Here is an 18,353-nt window from a genome sequence, read left to right on the forward strand (position 1 = left end):
TTAAAATTATTTAACTAATTAAAAAATTGAATTCAGATATCCATGATTTGTTTAAAACATCTACTGTACATTTCATTTAAGATTGCAAAAATTCAAATCTAGCTAGCTTTCACTAACTGAAGCTTCTTCAGAATCTGAGTTCTGGGAATGGTAAATGTTTTAATTTTGAGGAAAGTATACTAGAGTTTGGATTAAGTTTTGAAGGATCTTTGTTTTTTAAAAATCATTGAAAGTTAAATGTGAAATTTAAATTGTGTTTGTTCCCCTAGAATGATGTTATTTATGTATGTTTTCAATTGGTTATTAATTTTAGGTTGATCAAATTTATTTACTTTTAAATATTAGATAAGGCTATGTTAACAATGATTTTGAGCGCTTTTTAATAAATATTAGATTTAAAAAAATAATAGCAGATTATAATTATAATTCAAAGATAAAAGTTATTTTAAGTTAATAAAAGCTAAACAGTAAATATAATAATATAAATTACCTCAGCAATGACTGTTCTATTGGTAAGTGGCACAAAAAGTCCAAAAACAGCTTTGTGGCTGAAAAATATTAGTAGTGAAAATAGGAAACGTATTCCATGAACACAAGTTATTTCACCATCATCCAATTTGGTACTTAAGAGATCAGGAATTGTTGAATAAAGTGAAAAAGGCATCACAATTTTCTTCCAGAAAGTCTCTGAAATAATTTTCAATTATCTGTTAATTTAATAAAATATATATAATCACTAAAAATTCAGGAACATATGAGAAATCTAGAATGTTGTACAATCTTATTAAGCAAATGCGAAAGTCACAATTAAAAATTATGATGTATATGATCATGGTATTCGATTGACTCAATGATAAATTTTCCATGAAAATTAAGCTAAGAGCTTTATCTAATAAAAATGTGATATATCCAGGAAAAAAGAATCGTACATCTCTGTGTTCCCTTTCCAACTAAATTGTAGTCAAACCTTCCTTTTTGAAATTTAAAGGCAAGAACAATCTTTCCTGATCATACGAGGTGCGACAATAAAGTAATGAGACTGATGTGAAAAAAAATGTTGCTGACCGTTTTAGTCGTGTTTAGTGTTGTCTCCTTCAAAGTAGTTCCCCTCTGATTGCACACACTTATTCCAGCGTTTCTGCCATTGATGGTAACATTTCTGGAACTCATCTGTAATATCCTCCAAGACCCTCGTCACAGCTTTTTGGACATCTTGTGTTGTTTGAAAATGGTGTCCCTTGACCGCCATTTTGACTCTTGGAAATAGAAAAAAGTCGCACGGAGCGATATCTGGTAAATAAGGTGGCTGTGATAGTACTGAAATTTGTTTTGAGCTTAAAAATTGCTGTACTGACAGAGCAGTATGGGATGGTGCATTATCGTGATGCAGAATCCAATTATCAGCAATGTTGGCACGGACACGAAGAACTCGTTTACGAAGTCTTTCTAAAATTTCACAGCACAACTCACAACTGAGCAGTTGCATCAATGTGCCGCTTGGACTAGAAGTAGCTTATAGACCAAGGTCAAAGATGGTGTGCCTACGCAAGCTGCAGAGTTGCCACATCTTGCAAAGAAAAATCAGTCTCATTACTTTATTGTCGCACCTCGTATTTTATTTAGAAAAATGTTTATTTTAAGTTTTTTTTTTTTAAATTACTGATGAACTGAATTTTAGAAGTTCAAAATCCACTGTTTATTCTAATTAAGCTGTCATATTAAAAATTCACTGATACAGAAAAGCTCAAGAGCTACTTTTTTCTTTTAATCTAAATATCCTGAATAAACTTGTAAAGAATTCAAATTTTCATTATTTAAAATCATGGGTCAAATACATTGAGGAATGAAGAATTCTTTTTAGAAATTTCTTTCTTCTTAATGCTACTTTGATGTCTGTGTATGAACCAGTGAAAACAACAAATTTATACATGTCGCTCATTAAAATACAGTTTATCCTCATATGTTGCTAAAAATATTCAAAATTTTCAGCCTTGAAAAAAGAGAAATTACAAATTACTGAAAAAAAAAGAAATTGCAAATTACGTGAATATTTTTATTTTATTTTATTTGTTTGATCTTGTTAGACATCTAAAACATATATTTTAACAAGAAAGATGGACAAGTGAAACATAATGAATGAATGAGCACAGAGAATGAAATAATGAGTAATTGCAATAATACATTGCAGATGTAAGTAGCTTGAATTTTGAATATTTAAAATTAAGGTATGCATATAACAAACTAAATGCAAATACATAAATGCTAAATTATCGCTATATATTAATAAACCAATATCATCAAATCTTGAAATATTCACACAAGCAGAATAGAAAACAGTGATGGTGCCCACCACTGTTACTATTGCACTCAGGTAATTCCCCCACAGTATAAAAAAATTGCTAAGCAGTAAGCTTTTAACCATCTATCCAAATTTTTTACATATGTAATCTCATATTGTGATGATGTAAAACCTGTTCAGTTTGAATTTATTCACCTTGAACCTGACAATGTTTCCCAGTGTAAATAGAAGGTAGTGGAAGTATTTTAAAGTACTTTATAAGCATTTAACAATTATGTGCATTATCAACTGCTTCCATTATGATTAAACATTTTTTTGCAATTTGAATAGTTTAGAGAATTCTTCCAGTAAATGAATAACACAAAAATAATGCAAGGAATGAATATCAACAAAATAGACAGAGATAAGACAAGCCTCTATCTGTAGTAAACTTAACCCTTTTATTATTAGGTAACACTCAGCAATTACTTGAGAACAAAGTGCTTGTATATGTGAATTTCAACTTCAGCCTTTATCTATAGTAATGTTAAGAAACTCAGCATTTTCTATATTCTCAATCTTTTTCTGAGTGAAAACTCATTATATCTGATGTTTGTTTATCATAAGTGCATTTTGTAGCGTGCAGAAAAATTTCAAGCATTACTGGAATTCAAACTTTGATTCTGATTGATGAAAGATATAGATGCTGTAATTCAACTATGGTGATCTATAAAAAGGATTTAAATTGATGCTGGAAATTAGAGAGCTCTTTATTAAAATATAAAAATTAAACACCCTAATACGAATACTGGGAAATGCAGATTAATTATTTTTAATTGTATGATTCAAATTCAAACAATCCATTATTTGAATGTATAAAAATTTTTTACTTCAAACTCCTTGGGAAAGATTTTCAAAGTTTAAAAAAATACCATCTAACACCACAGTAATAGAATTCAAAAAGTAATGTAGAGTGATCAGAATCAAAAGCCTTTGTCAAGTAAACAAGAATGCATATGCTCTTAAATTTCGTTTCTTGATAAATTAATACACTACCCATCAAATCTGCATCTGCTAAGATAATTGAAAAGCCTTTTCTAAGGTAATTAAACTCTTTTCATTCAGTGTTTAAAATTTTATAAAGTAAGATACATCTATTAAAAATTACCTTTTTACAGCATTTTTGAGTAGAGAATTTATACTGGCCAGTAGTTTTCATGAATGTGTTTTGGGCTTTCTTTTTTAAAATTAGAATTATTTTGGTAAATTTTAAGCAATTAAAAAATGAAGGAAACTGACATCACATACTAAAATACCCCAAAATAGATATAATGCAGAACTCTTCAGAATTGTAATATTTATTTTAAATACATTTACTAAAATTTTATTTTAAAGACATAACATAAACAAAGATCTTATCTCTAGAAACGTATTCCAGATAAAAGCATTGATTGATTGAAGGAACAGAGTAGAGATATACATAAAATCTGTTGAAAATTTAATATCACACTTAAAAGGGTATAATAATAACTGATAATAACAACAGAAGTAATACTGACTACCAGTTATTAAAATAATTCGCAGCTCTTCTCTCAGTAATAATCATAATCACTAACTAGCTTCACAACAGAATTTATAATGGGTTATATAAGAAAATATATAGCTCTCTCAGAATGGATTAAGTTACAATAGGTTTTGAATTTATTGTCACTAGAAGAAATGTTACTCTTAAAATCTATTTTCTTATCAGAAAGTAGACTTACTTTGCTTATATGTACTTTGAAATTAATCTAAAAATTCAGTGATATTACTTCTTTTTCAGGACATGAGGGATTTTCAGTCTACAATGTAAAATTAAAAGACCTGCTAAAAACCATTGCTTATGTTTGAGCTGTTTATATTTCACCTGTTTTATCGAGCTTATATCATTTAGGATACTGAGGAAGGCAAATAAAAATTAAACCTCCCATTTGGGTCATTAAATTTATCTAGAACATTATTCAGTATAAAATTAAGTATGTCGAAAATTATTGTCAAAATTTTAATTTTATTCCTCATATTATTAAGTTTCAAAAACAAGTAAATATTTTCACAACGAGAGCTTTATGGTTACATAGATCCACATTTAAAACAGAACCTATAAATTCCACAATAGGTAAATTTGTAGCAGTATAGTCTACTTGAGTTTGGGAAGAGGAAGTATAATTCTGGTGGGACTATTTGTTATCAGATTTAGATTAAATAATCTACTTAGTAAATAAAGAGTCTTCCAATCATTAGCGGCAACTTGTATAAATATTTAGGTTTCTGGTGTGGATGACAAACTTTTATTCTCTGTGAATTATGCCTAATATTTTATTCAGTAAATTGAAACAATATTTGGTGCTGGAATATAAAGTTCTGTATAGTGATGAAAATCCTTTCATCAGTAATGTCATTTATTGTTGAATATAGTTTATCTCCAGAGCATGCAATTAGGTTTCCATATTGATACCTGCTATTAGACATGAAATCTAATATCCTATTACTGTAACCATTTCTCATCATTAACAGAAATGAGTGATCATTTTATTTTTTATTAATAAGTTAGAGTTGGTACTTAATTTTTTAACCTTTTTTTTCATTTCTTTACAAAAAAGTTTAGTTTTCCCCTAAGGAATATTAAACATAATAAGAATGCTGAGCACGTTCACATTCACCCACCAATGTAAAGATTCTGTCAGAAGTAATGTAATCCAGAATGTTGAATGCACCTAAATTAAATGTCACTAGATAATAGTCATAAAAATCATGAGGTGATGATGTATTAGTGTTAGAACAGATTCCATAGACTGTATAATTATCTGTATAAAGCACTGTTAAATACTTATTACAGAAATTACATTTTCTGTTTTAAAATCCAAAATAATGACTTATATTGAATGAATAAAACTGACAATACCACAAAATTACCAAAAACTTCAGTCATTGTTAAAAACTAGAACAAGCATAAAATTCTAACAAGACTGCTTATTTGATCTTCACAAAACTCTACAGTACTCTTACAGTACTCTGGCTCTACAGTACTCTTATTATTAAAATCTTACGTAGTTAGCACAACAAAAATCAAATTATAAAGTCTCCTTTTGTCCTTGATGTTTAAATCTAGAATATGTCAGATAAATTGGAACTGTTCAAAGATGGTCTAGTTCTCTAATCATTTCCGAATTTATTCTGGCTGCCAATCTTTACAAATAGCTATTAAAAAAACATGATCTGTTCTTTCATATGAGAAGAACATGGGTTTTAATACCATAAAAAGATTTTACACAAAAGCACTCCTTAACATGTTAAGTCTACTTTTCTATAGTTTGAATATTGTCATTATCTGAGCAATGGAAATGACAGTACCTCAGGTATAATAACATGTCAGTATAACAACCTCTTACAATGCTTCAGAATCAATTACTTATATCAGTCTGCACATGGCATCACAAAGCCTAAGATTTTACTGTCACTTTGACCCTTGGATTTAATTTATGTTGTTAGACTTAATCTGTGATTAGAATTACCAAACTATTAGTGTCACTATGTTTAGGGTCATCTATGTTTCAAACATCAATATAATGCCAGCATCTGAAAACAGGTGCATTTTAGTAACTTCAGCTACTTGTACGTAATGGTGAGGAGTTGAAATCATCCAGAATGAAACCATTGATCTGATTATTTTTAAAAAGAAAGTATGTCTCTAGAAACTATAACACCAACAGCATATTAAACCAAAAAAACAATATTCATAGTTCAAAGTTGCAAAGCAGCTTAAACATATAATCTCGTAAAAGTGCAAGGAAACTGAACATTCTAATGAGGTACCGATAGGAATCTCATGCCGGTACCGACATCAAGAAAATTTGATATCCTTATGAGCAAAGAAGAGCTACATTTTCCTCTCTGTACTGTTTTATTTCTATTAAATATATCTATCTATATAACATTCATTTTGGACTAAATAATAATTATTTTTCTTAGGCAAATTTCTGAAAAATTTGAATTCAATTGGTAAAGTATATTAATGAGTCCACTAAAAAATGTTGAATTATCCTCAATTTTTACTATCAATGTAATGAAATCTCATTAAAACATTTTTTAATTACATTTAAGTACACATTTAAGAAGATTTACCATCTAAATATTGATTATTATCATTTTTTTCAGATCTATTATGTAACCCTTCAGCAGTATTGTAATTGGTATTTCTGTTAGTAATTAAGTTTTTCTTGAAATAGTCAAATGGAATACTTAATTTGTTTTCATTTAATTTATTGTTTTTTTCCGAATTTATGTGTTTAAAAATTTCAAATTACTCGCCTATAATAAGATTGTGGCTTATAAGAATAACTTGAAAATTTACATAATATGATTAATAGTACATATGCCCTGTTATTATGAGGTGATTTGCAAAGAGTGACATTTCCAATGTATGATGCTTGTACAGAATGTATTCTTGTACCAACAGTTGATTCTAAGCCTATCTAACTTCAGACAGGCAGTCTAGTCATAACATGCAAAATTATTCACTTTTAGGTTATGTTCATCAGTACTTGTAATCTTAGTTGTATGATATTGTGCATTTTGTGAGTAGTTTTGAAAGTGATAACCAACCCATTAATCTTCTTTCCTAAAAATCTCAGAAATTTTGTAGGAACATTGACTGATTTATATTTGCATAATGCATTTTCTGCCACAAAGTATATTTTTGATTTTGTTTTGCATTTACTGTGGATAAAAATGTATCTGTTTTGGTAATTTGTTGGGTATTGTTTAAGTTATCTACTTTGTTGTCTACTTTGGACATAGTGACTTAGAAAATTGAGTATATGTCATGATCATAGTTTGCAGAAAACTGCTGACTTAAACTGCTGCTTATTTTTTTTATTTCTAGTGAAAAATGAATAACATTGCTTTAGAGTGTCTTTGTAGAGGAAAATACCTTATAGAGGAATATTAATATAGGATTATCACTGTTGTATTTAGTCTGTATTTCTATTCTATGGCAGAATTCTATTTTTTAACAGGAGTAATGTTATTTCACCCAGCAATTAGAAATGAATAACCCACACAAAAAAACTTCATTAAAAGAAGTATTTATTGAATCAAAAATAGTTTTGATTGTTATTGTTTAATATTTCATACAGAACAATGCTTATAAATAAACAAAATATGTTAATCTGAATATTATTTAATTACAAATTTTACCTGGGTTTTGTTCAGTTCGAGACGTGTCTTTCTTAAAATAAGTGTAATCACTGAACGTAGCAAAAGCTATAGCTGAAATTACTGTTGCGTATATCAAACTAAAACAGAAGAGAATTGTATTTAGCTTTACTAAAACATAAAAACATTTCTTGAGAAAATGTTTATATGAAAAAATTACATATTCAATATAATTGTTTTTTCGTTAGAATTGTTATTTATTTGGAACAGTTAAAATTGTATGAACACAGAAAATTTATAAAAATGAGGAGCTCAATTACAAAACATTCCTTGTCCTTCGAGTGAAATTTGTGACAAACCACAAAAAACATTTGCGAAGCTAAAATTCTGTATCTATGCAGAAAAATGTTATCAAGTTATCTGTCATGTTTATAAATTTAATAGAAACATATATTATCAAAAAAAAATAGGTAATGAAAGCAACACATTAAAAGTAAATAAAGAAATAATTCTGAACAAAAGTCATTTTGTAACTAAAACAAGGACAAGGGAAGTTTTGGAATGAAACTCTTCAGACAAGAGACATTCTAGTTCAAAAGACAGTGTACAAAATTTATCAAAAGATTATACAATTTATTACTAAAAAAGAGTAACAATTATTTATGCTTATTATATATTACAAAAAAAAAAAAAAAAAAATTAGTATTTAGGCTTATATGAATCTTTTAATATGATAGAAATTGTAGGTTTATCAGTGAAAGTAAGTTAAGTTGTTATTACAATTTTATACAATAAAATAAGAAAATAATAAACTTAAGTAACTATTTAATGTATACTTTAAACATCTTCCTTCATGGAAGGTAGTACTTCCACCTTCCATGAAAGGTGGAAGTATCACAGAATGTGGTATCTTCCAATTCATTTTCTGAACCCTCGCAGTCAATATGTTCACCCAAAATGGCATTTTTATAAAATAATAAGTCCAGGTTCGCCTCCCAATCCTCTTTGCCTTTCTCTGTTCTGTTTAGAAATGCCTTTGGCTATTTGTAGTTCTCTATTGTATTTTTTCTCTATTGTAATCTTGACAGCTTCTGCTTTGGTTTAAGAATTTTGTTTAAGGTACCTATATCTGTTTGGTACCATGTTTTCCTTTAACAAGTACTTCAGACACAGGTGTTCTGGCTCAATTTAATATAAATAATTTGGTGGGAATGAACTTAAAATGAAACTGGCCAGGTTTTTTCATTAGTTTTCCACAAGCTTCCTTCCAGTCATACACATCACAGCCGTCGTTCAGTTTGAAAATGATTCCATGGTTCTCGAACAGTTTTTAGTATTCTTTGGGTATATTATAGTGTCTAGATGTTGAGGTACTAATTCAATCCGAATGAACATCTTGTCTGAAGGAAGGTTTGAATGGCCAGGGACTAGGAAAATAAGATGGGTGTACTGCATGTGCAATGGAGCGCAGTTTACAAGCCAGTATATTAGCATGAATAGCAAGGCAGAATTCTTATTCTGCCCACCACACCCATCTGAAAACAGACCTATTTTAGTGCATCCTTCAAAATTAGTCATCTGTAATTTGTGAAACACAGTGGAAGTGGAAGTGGAAACACAGTGGAAGTTATTTGAACAGACTCCTTTGCAGCATCTGCTTCAGTTCATGTACAATTCATGTATAAATATTAACCTTATCTTTTGGTGGTTTATGTTTTGAAATGCCTTCGCATATTGGTAAATTATTTACATAAAACTGACAGCAGTAATAAACCACTTGCTCTGGGATCTTTGGAAGTACATTATTTTTCTGGTAATCAAAAGATGATGTTATTTCCCCTCTATTTGTTTGCTGAAAGAGAGAATAAAAAGCCACTTCTTTTTTATGACATTCTAATTCTGTTTTCCATGAACTGACTCCAGCCTTCTCTTTTAGTTCATACTGACAACATTTAAAATTGATAAAGTTTGTTAATTTCAATTTCTCATGAAAAGGAGAAAATGCTGAATTAAGTCATACAAAAATACCAATTTCAAACATTTTTTGACAAGAGGCGTCTTGAAAATGAGCTCCTCAACGTATCCACAGCTGGAGAGCGAAAATTAAAATTATAGTCAGTTATAAAAATATCTTAAACATAAGCATAGGGAACTCAAAGCCCTTCAGCATTATTTTTATATATTTTATGTAGCTTTGAAATATTGAGGTAACTGGGCAAGTATTACATAAGCCTCTGTGGTAATGTTTTTCTAATGGAACTAGTGTTTCAATGAAAGCATTCAATGCAGTAATTTTATTTTCATAAAGATGGGATCTGTGATCACCATCACCAGCTTCAGAAGCAAGACTTCCATTTAAAAAATGCCTTCGGCAGAAATGCTGAATTCTTTTCTCTGTAACGCCTAGTATTTCACAAAAATGAATTTGCCTTGTTTGTCCATCTTTTGTGTGTGGAATGAAAAATCTATTTCATGTCTGCATTATCTGGTTCTACATATTTCAATTCTTCTCTTAGGAGATTCACTGATCTTACAGTTAAGCATGAAATTGGCTTGAATTTCCTTATATCTTTTTTTTATAAATGTTCTGATTAAATTTACAAATATCCTTCATAATTAACTTTTTATTTCCGATAAAATAAAGTAAGTTTTAATAAGCTTATAATCAAACTGATAATTCTATTGCATAAAACAAACTAATTAAGTCATATTGTACATAACAAATACATATATGTAAACAACATGCTAAACGAAAAAAGATAACCCAAATACTACCAAATGTATCTAAATAACCAGAGAACGAACAAACTCACAGAACTCATAAACGTTTTCCAGAAAATATTTATGTCAGCTGTTAGGAATATTAGCCGTGTGACCACATTAAATATTTCCCTCCTGTAACGTTACATTATATTCTATTTCACAGAATTTTTTATTATAATTTATTATTTTATGATGTCTAGTACATTGGAGAGAGACACCATTGAAAGTAAAGCCATATCTATATTTAATCTATGCATTGGAGAAGAGACTTTTTGTTACAAAAAAAAGGAAGCAAATTGAAAATATTGCAGCCATATTGAATGAACATTTTGGAAACAAGATTCATACATTATTTAAACTGATTTTTTAATCATTTTAAGGATGTTTTTGAACAAAAACCATATTTTCTCCTGTAGGAGGAGAAAATGCTGAATAAAGTCGTACAAAAATATCGATTTCAAACATTTTTGGACAAGAGAAGTTTTGGAAATGAGATTCTGAAATATTTAATTTCGAAACATAAAAAATCCCTCTCAAAAATACTTTTAATACTCATATAACGTAAACTAATTAAGAGTTCTTAGAGCTCCAAATTTAGAAAAATCATTCAAGCAGAGGTATCAATACACAACTTAGCTTACTACATTTTCATTATAAAAACAAAACTTTTACAAAATTCAAGAAGAAATTTCTTAATTAATTTTTTAGATGTCATCAACTGAATTATTCATTAACCCTTAGTAAAAACTAACATTATGGAGTGAAACACCCCAACGTTATTCAACTTTAATGATCTACAGGAGTTAAAATTAAAATATGCCTTTGGCATTTTATCCTTATTAAACAAACTTGAATTAAGCTACTCCATGAGATCGGTTAGGGGTTAGATAAGTTATCATTTATGCATTTTGGTAATAACAAAATCTACACAATTTACCATTTTACCTAGAACAAACAATATGTTAAAGAAATGCTACCTGCTTTTTACCAGAATTGGTAATCAAGTATTACAGATAAGAAGAAAAGCAACATTTGTTAAAAAAAAAAAATTAGAGTGCTTGACTATTTTTCTTTAAAAACATTCTTTTAGAGCAAATATCATAAAATGCTGTTTTAAAACCTTCAGCTACCATGCACATATTTTTTGCAGTTATAACAAATTAATTATAAATTAAAAAAATAGATGTCAACAAGATTACTGAACTTTTCAGTCTTTTGCGTACAATTTAAATTGTAATGCATTTCAATAAAAAAATTAATATTGATTTTACTATTTTCATATTTCTTATTCTCTTATTTATTTATTTTTTATTTATGATTTTCTTAAGAAATATATTTTTTAAATATTTTAATTCATTTATTAAACCATATATATATAAACCAATAATAAATTTGCAAAAACTAAGACTAAAATACCTAAAATTCTAAAAGCTTTATCATAAAATATACAATTTAGTTAAAACACCTCAAATGACAATATTCTATACTATTCTTTAAGAAATTAAAAAATTTGAATTCATAATTTATTTTAATTAAATTTAATTTAATTTTTGTGACTGATTGCAAACCACTCCCATTCTTCAACACACTGTTAATACTAAAAAATTGTTAAAACAGAAATAAAATAGAAATTTTAAAACAGTCAAAGATTCCAAGAAACTACATTATTCCAATTCTCCATTTTTTTTTTGCGGTGGAGATACTTTCCCAAAGATTTTTCTGACAATTAAAATGGTTACTGTCCTATTTCTTTTGATATAATGCAAATCTCTTCATCCTTTCAAACAATCTTTAAGGGAAAAAGGATTATCGAAAAAGCAAATGCAAATTGCAGCAAATTAAAAAAAATCATATCTCAGAAAATACCAAAGATAATCAAAGAAGTATTTTTTTTTTAAAAAATCAGCAGTTCAAACAGTTTTTTTACATACCTTAGAATGTTTCGATATGAGCTCCAATGCCCCAAATGAGGAATGATATTCACTCTGTAAATATCCAACTGATAATTGACTTCTGGCCAAGTTCACTGGATCATCACAGGCGTAACTGTGGCAATATCAGTGATGATCCAGAGTCTTAAATGTTATACATTCCTGATTTTTTCATTGTAGACAATGTTTTCACTTAATGACAGAGTGGTAGTGTCTTGTTTTTTCATTCAGGTTCCCAGGTTTGAATCCTAGCCAGGTAGGGCATTTTTATTCACTATAAAATTCCATTTCTATATTCCCACATCTAAGCTTCAAAGCTTCTATGGTGAATTAATTCATCAAGAAAAAACATGAGGAAGCACCTCATAATTAGTTGTGAAAGAGAGACTTTAGAAGAAAAAATCCATTAATTTTAAATCAAATCATACAATATTTAATATATTTTCCATGTCATGTACTTTTCTTGAACTACTGTACTTCTGATGTACTGTGACTGCAGGATTTCAATACTGAAGCATCATTATCTTTAAATTACACCATATGAAACGGGATTTAAATAATGCTGAACTAAAACTGGACATGCTTGTTATATTTCTCATTGGAGGTATCATTACCTCAAATGAAAAAGTAAACAACTTTTTTTTGTTTACTTTTTCATTTCCTTTTCCTTTTAAAAATAAAAGGATACCATTTATTTGTGCTATACAGGAAACAAAGGGGCAGACTGTGATATTTATTAATGCATTGTCTCAGAACAGAGGGTTACATTAATTTGTTCCTTCACAACAATTGTCCCAATGTTATTTATGGCTATGATGCATTTAATGCACCTAAGGTACCAGAGACACCAGTTAGAATTACTCTCTTTGAGATTAATAATTTTCACTTCATAGTCAGTCTCAGTAGTGCACAGAGTGAAGGTGTCACTTGCAGGATAGAATAACAAGTGAATTTCATTTCATAGGCCACATGATGACATCCAACCATACATCTGGTTTAGTACAGAAGTTAATCAATAAATCAGTAGTCACTTCATTCCTCACTTTCCCAGTAAGCCTGGTTTAAATAATTTTTATTAATGAGAATGGTTTGTCATTTTTAGGAGTGACTTGTAACTTTTGTCCAGTTTTCCACAAACATTGCAATTATTGCACTCAACATATATTACACATTTAAACACACTAGATGTTTATACAGCACTGCCAAATAGAATAATGATAATAAAAAAATGTTTAAATATCATCTTAATAGTAATTATAAAATATATACAATCAAACTAAACTTACAGAGTGACTGCTCCAGAAGTAGTTAATCTGTAAGGTTTTTTCTGAACTTGACAAGAATTAGACTTCATCCTCATTCTAATATTAAGACCAGTGTCAGTTGAATTATACTTCATAAGGTAATGTGAAAATATATTTTCAACTTCATTTACTGAGCATGATGATGGTACACACAATCCCCAAAGTAATTCAGAAAATGATGGAGCAATTTTTATATCTATCTGGAAAATAAATTCAAAGAATGTCAATAAAATTGCTGCATTTTAATTTATTCAACAATAGAAAATTAAATTGTTATTGCTTTTCTGTTGTTATAGGAAAATGTGTGTTATTCTGTGTTAACATGCAATTTTACTTTTGTTCAGTAAGCATGAATTGATATGTTTATAAATATAACTTTTTAAGAGGAAAAAGAGTACACAAACCAAACTATGCTGACTTCAAAAGGTTCTACATTGGACATACATTGTGCATTTTCATTCAAAGATACAATAATGATATCAAAAACATCTACAGAGATGTAAAGTTGGCATTGTTCGCCACTTCATTTAGAAAAATTGTGCAGCAGTTTTTTTTCTTTTTTGGAAAATTATATTAAAAGTTTGTTATTAACACTTAATGCTTTTCAGGAAATGATAAAACTTGATTTTTTTTTAATTTCCTCAAATACTTTAGAATATACAAACAGTTATGAAATTGACATATAATTTTGTAAATTGAATGCCAAATCTCAAGGGAAATAACAAATGTCTTAGGAAAGCTGTGAAGCTTCATTTTTCAATGATGTACATCATTTTTCAATGATGTATTAATTAAAATTGTAAACTTGGATTTAGATGCAACTGATTTGGTAATATTTTAATTTATAATGAATTGCCTAACTGTAATTTAAATTAAATTATAAAGAGAAATGGCTTAGTAATGATTTACCAAAAGTAAAAATATAAAACAAGGGATGTTTTGACATTAAACAGTAATTACCAGATGCAGAGAATTTTTATTCTCATCTATCTACTTATTTACTAATTATATCTTAGTTATATTATAGATGTTATATTACAGAAGTATTTTCAAGAACTCAGCTAAATCCTCTAAAGATACTGTCTTATAATTTTAATTTATAAAGGATTTTTTTAAATGGTAATAGAATATATTGCAATAAGTAAAGTTGATTTTGATGTATTACAGTTTCATAAATACTTCTACAATTGTGCATATTAATAACTGTAAACCTGTACAGACATTACCATAAATAAAATTATGCTGAAAATATGAATATAAAATACAAACATCATCAGGTGTGCTGTGCATTGCTCTGTATGACTGAATTAAATCCAGAACATTTTGATCTAATTTCGATGAGTTTCTTTTATCAAGAAACAGTGAAGCTAGGCAATACTGTCCTTGAATATCATTCTGTGATTCAGATATTTCAACACAACCGTCATAATCTCCTAATTGTGCTGAGTTCCCTCTTAACACACCAGATCCAAGTTTTCCTGTTGCATCATACACTGTAAAATAAAAATGTATTATGCAAAATCTATATATTATAAAAAACTAAATTTAAAATATGAGTGCACTGCGTTTTATTCCTAATGATAATTCTTACTTTCGTATAACTAATAGAATTAGAAAAATAAAATTGAAATGAGGATAATAAGAGCCATATATTATACATTTCAAATAGTTCATTTTATGCTTTTCTTTACATTCAGTTATTTTTACAAAAGTATGCATTAGAAAACCTATCTAAACTAACTTAAATCTATTTCTTCTTAGAATTGTATTTTGATTAAATTCTCTACAAAAGATCTATTTTCTGTACTTGGAAATTTTCATTATTTTAAATAAAACCTTTTACAATCATATTACATAGAAAATGCAATTACTATAATTTGTTTTCAATGTTTGCTTTTTTGTTTCATTATTACATTATAACATTATAAGAACTACTGATCAGATTTAAATGAAAAATTTAGTTTTGTAAAGATTGGTTATCAGAAGGAATGGTAGACTACAAAACATCTAGCAAAAATTAAAACTGTACATAACCTTTGTTGGACTTCTGGCCATTCACATTCTATTTGGATGAAAAATAGTTCTTTGCAACTTTCTCAATAATCTTTGATTCACTCTTATACATATATGTGTGTGTACATGTATATATTTTAATTGCTTTACTTACTTACTTTTTTTTATTTAATATTTAAGATGTTCTTAATTTGTATTTTTTTCTAATAAAAACATAACAATAATTTCGTTATTTATGTAACAAAAAAGAAAAAAGTAGTATAATATCCAAGTTTATATATACATATATATAAATAAATTTATATATATATATATATTAATCTGTTATATATATATTTATATGAATACATATTAAAATTAATCTGTTCAGTTAATTCATAAATTTTCATAATTGATACATTCACACAAAATCAAAGTAATACATAGAATTAAGCAAAATAAAATGAATTTGCTTAATTAAATAGTCATTTTAGATAAATGTAACTCTTTAATTGTATTATGATGGATATTGTAATCCAAAAAATTTTGTAGCAGTCTGACTAGAGATTCAGGTCACTCCCAAAATGGAATACTTTCTCAATGGTCATGGTTGTTGCAACAACAATCATTCTCTTTTATGTGGTTGCACTATAGCACACTAAGTGCTCCAAACTGTAAGTAATATTCAGCTCTACAAGCAACAGCCTCAAGAATAACTAGTTGTACAATTACACTTTTTTCCCAGAAAAAGTATTTCTGACAAACATTAGACACTTTATTGCATGATAGTTATAAGAAAAATTGAGATGGCACATGTGTAAAGCAACAAATAGATTTGGAAACCACTGTGAGATTATTTTTGCTCAGGTACAAATCATGTTTCTTAATTGTCAGAATTATCTTTTAAGAACTATCTTCCATAAAACATGAATTGATTTATCAACTAGGTCAGCAATTTTCATGTTGTATAGAATGGTAAAATTTACTGATAAACAGGTTGTAATGTAATCCTTTACTTTCTTTAAAATCTGTCAAAAATCTTAACATTTTTCAAATGAACTCTGAAAGAGTGAATCTCAGAAATGAAATTTATTTTTCCTATTGTTTCTTAAAAGCTATTATGATTTTTTTCAAACATAACAATAAGTTTACCCTTAGGTTAGTAATTTTTGGATTATTAAATTACTAATCTACTTTTGTACTTGTTATCTTATTGGTTTTTCATAGGGGAAAGCTTATATGAACATTATTATTCCAAATGTTATTGTTAGTTTTACATATTTCTGGAAAAGAAATCTCTAGAATAGCAATTAATTAGATTGAAATTAATACTTTTAATAAATACCAGTCACTCTTTAAGATAATTTTTAGCGATCATCCTTATCACTAGTAATGTGGCAAATCCTATAATGTGATGACCCCATTAGGACATTAATTCAGCTAAATATAAAAATGTACATTAAATAAAAATAAAACATGCCAAGATTCAGTTCCTTAGAACACTTCACATATCACACTAGATAAATCACAGGAAATAGTAACTATCACACCAGAATGTAAAAATAAAATACATGATAAGGTGGTGATATAACAACAATAACTGAACCACTATCATCTTAAATGTAGTTGTTCAGCTTTAAATACTAAATTATCACTATACACATTTTTTCTATTAGCATTTTAGGGAAACATAAAGAATGTTTAAGCGTAACCTACAGCTAACTTGATTAGGTTCTTTCCATTTTTTTATAATGATTAAAATTTTACATTTGACATAACAACTGACTTCAAAATATAAAAGTATTCGCAAACAAATATACATACCTTATAGTAATGTGATTGTTCCTATCAACCTATGAACGATTTTTATCTATTTTCAGCGAAGAAAAAAATATCCAATTTTGGGTAGTTTTAAAACAGATTTAGCTTTTTTATTATAAACATTATGGAGAATCCTAGTTCTTAAGAAAATGAATCTTGAGTTTTAAACATTTGATCCTACATTAAAATATTAAAATTCAGGAAATTAATTATTTAAAATTTAAAGTATTTTTAAATAGCTGCAGAAAATCCTATGAAGTACAATAGTAAGATAGGGCCACTTTAAGGCAATATTGATGTAGCACCTAACTCCCTTAATCATGGTTTCATATTTTAATGGGCTATAAAATTCAATTAAAATAAAATCAGAAACTTACTTTTTAATGCCCATAATTCCATATTTTGTAATTCATTTAGAAAAAATTGAAAGTGATTCCAGCATGTTGGACTGATCAATTCTTGATCAATAGTAATAGGTAATGATGATGGAAGATTCCAGTTGCTTCCAGGCCAAATTGATTCATCATCTGTAATAAAAATAAGTTTTGACTCAGTAAGTTAGAACAGGAATACAGTAAGGTAGAACAGATGTAGATATATAATAATAATAATGCATAAAACAGTCACATTATTTGAAGGAAGTGCTGAAAGAAACAAATTATCTTCCCACATTTCTAGTGTTAACCATCTCTCATTAGACATAGAAAGTGCTATGCCTAATAAGCGTGATCTGTTTGGTGCTGAAAGGACACTGTTTCCAATCTGGCTGGTCACAATAAAAAAAATAATAAACTGTTACTGTTTTTTTCTCATATTTGAAAAAACCAATACATCTGTTTTGTTTTCTACTGTATATTATGCATTACATTTGAATGGAAATGCAATCACTAAACTACTACTGCACAGACTGGTGGATCTAACCTTTACATTTTGGGTAATGTTCAGACCTGATTTCCGCCCCGTTTCAACAGCAGGTACAACCATAAAGTTGAATTTGTAATAGTAGTAAAACAGTTGTTTACAATTCATTTTTACAACAGTGCAGTATCAAACAATATCAAGGATGTTCAT

At 28.1% G+C, this 18,353-nt stretch overlaps 1 protein-coding gene across 1 annotated transcript in view; it reads right to left on the reverse strand.

Moving 5' to 3' along the window:
- Positions 1 to 460: 460 nt before the first annotated feature.
- Positions 461 to 18,353, reverse strand: part of LOC142325748 (nose resistant to fluoxetine protein 6-like) — a 30,889-nt gene continuing 12,996 nt past the window's right edge. The window contains exons 3-7 of the mRNA XM_075367777.1: positions 17,660 to 17,809; positions 14,739 to 14,962; positions 13,452 to 13,669; positions 7,514 to 7,611; positions 461 to 687 (exon numbers count right to left, since the gene is read on the reverse strand). Coding sequence (XP_075223892.1) covers positions 461 to 687; positions 7,514 to 7,611; positions 13,452 to 13,669; positions 14,739 to 14,962; positions 17,660 to 17,809 — 917 coding nt within the window. The remainder of the gene's footprint in view (positions 688 to 7,513; positions 7,612 to 13,451; positions 13,670 to 14,738; positions 14,963 to 17,659; positions 17,810 to 18,353) is intronic.

The sequence above is a fragment of the Lycorma delicatula genome, chromosome 5 (genome assembly GCF_047948215.1).
Source record: "Lycorma delicatula isolate Av1 chromosome 5, ASM4794821v1, whole genome shotgun sequence".
NCBI classification, from domain to species: Eukaryota; Metazoa; Arthropoda; class Insecta; order Hemiptera; family Fulgoridae; genus Lycorma; species Lycorma delicatula.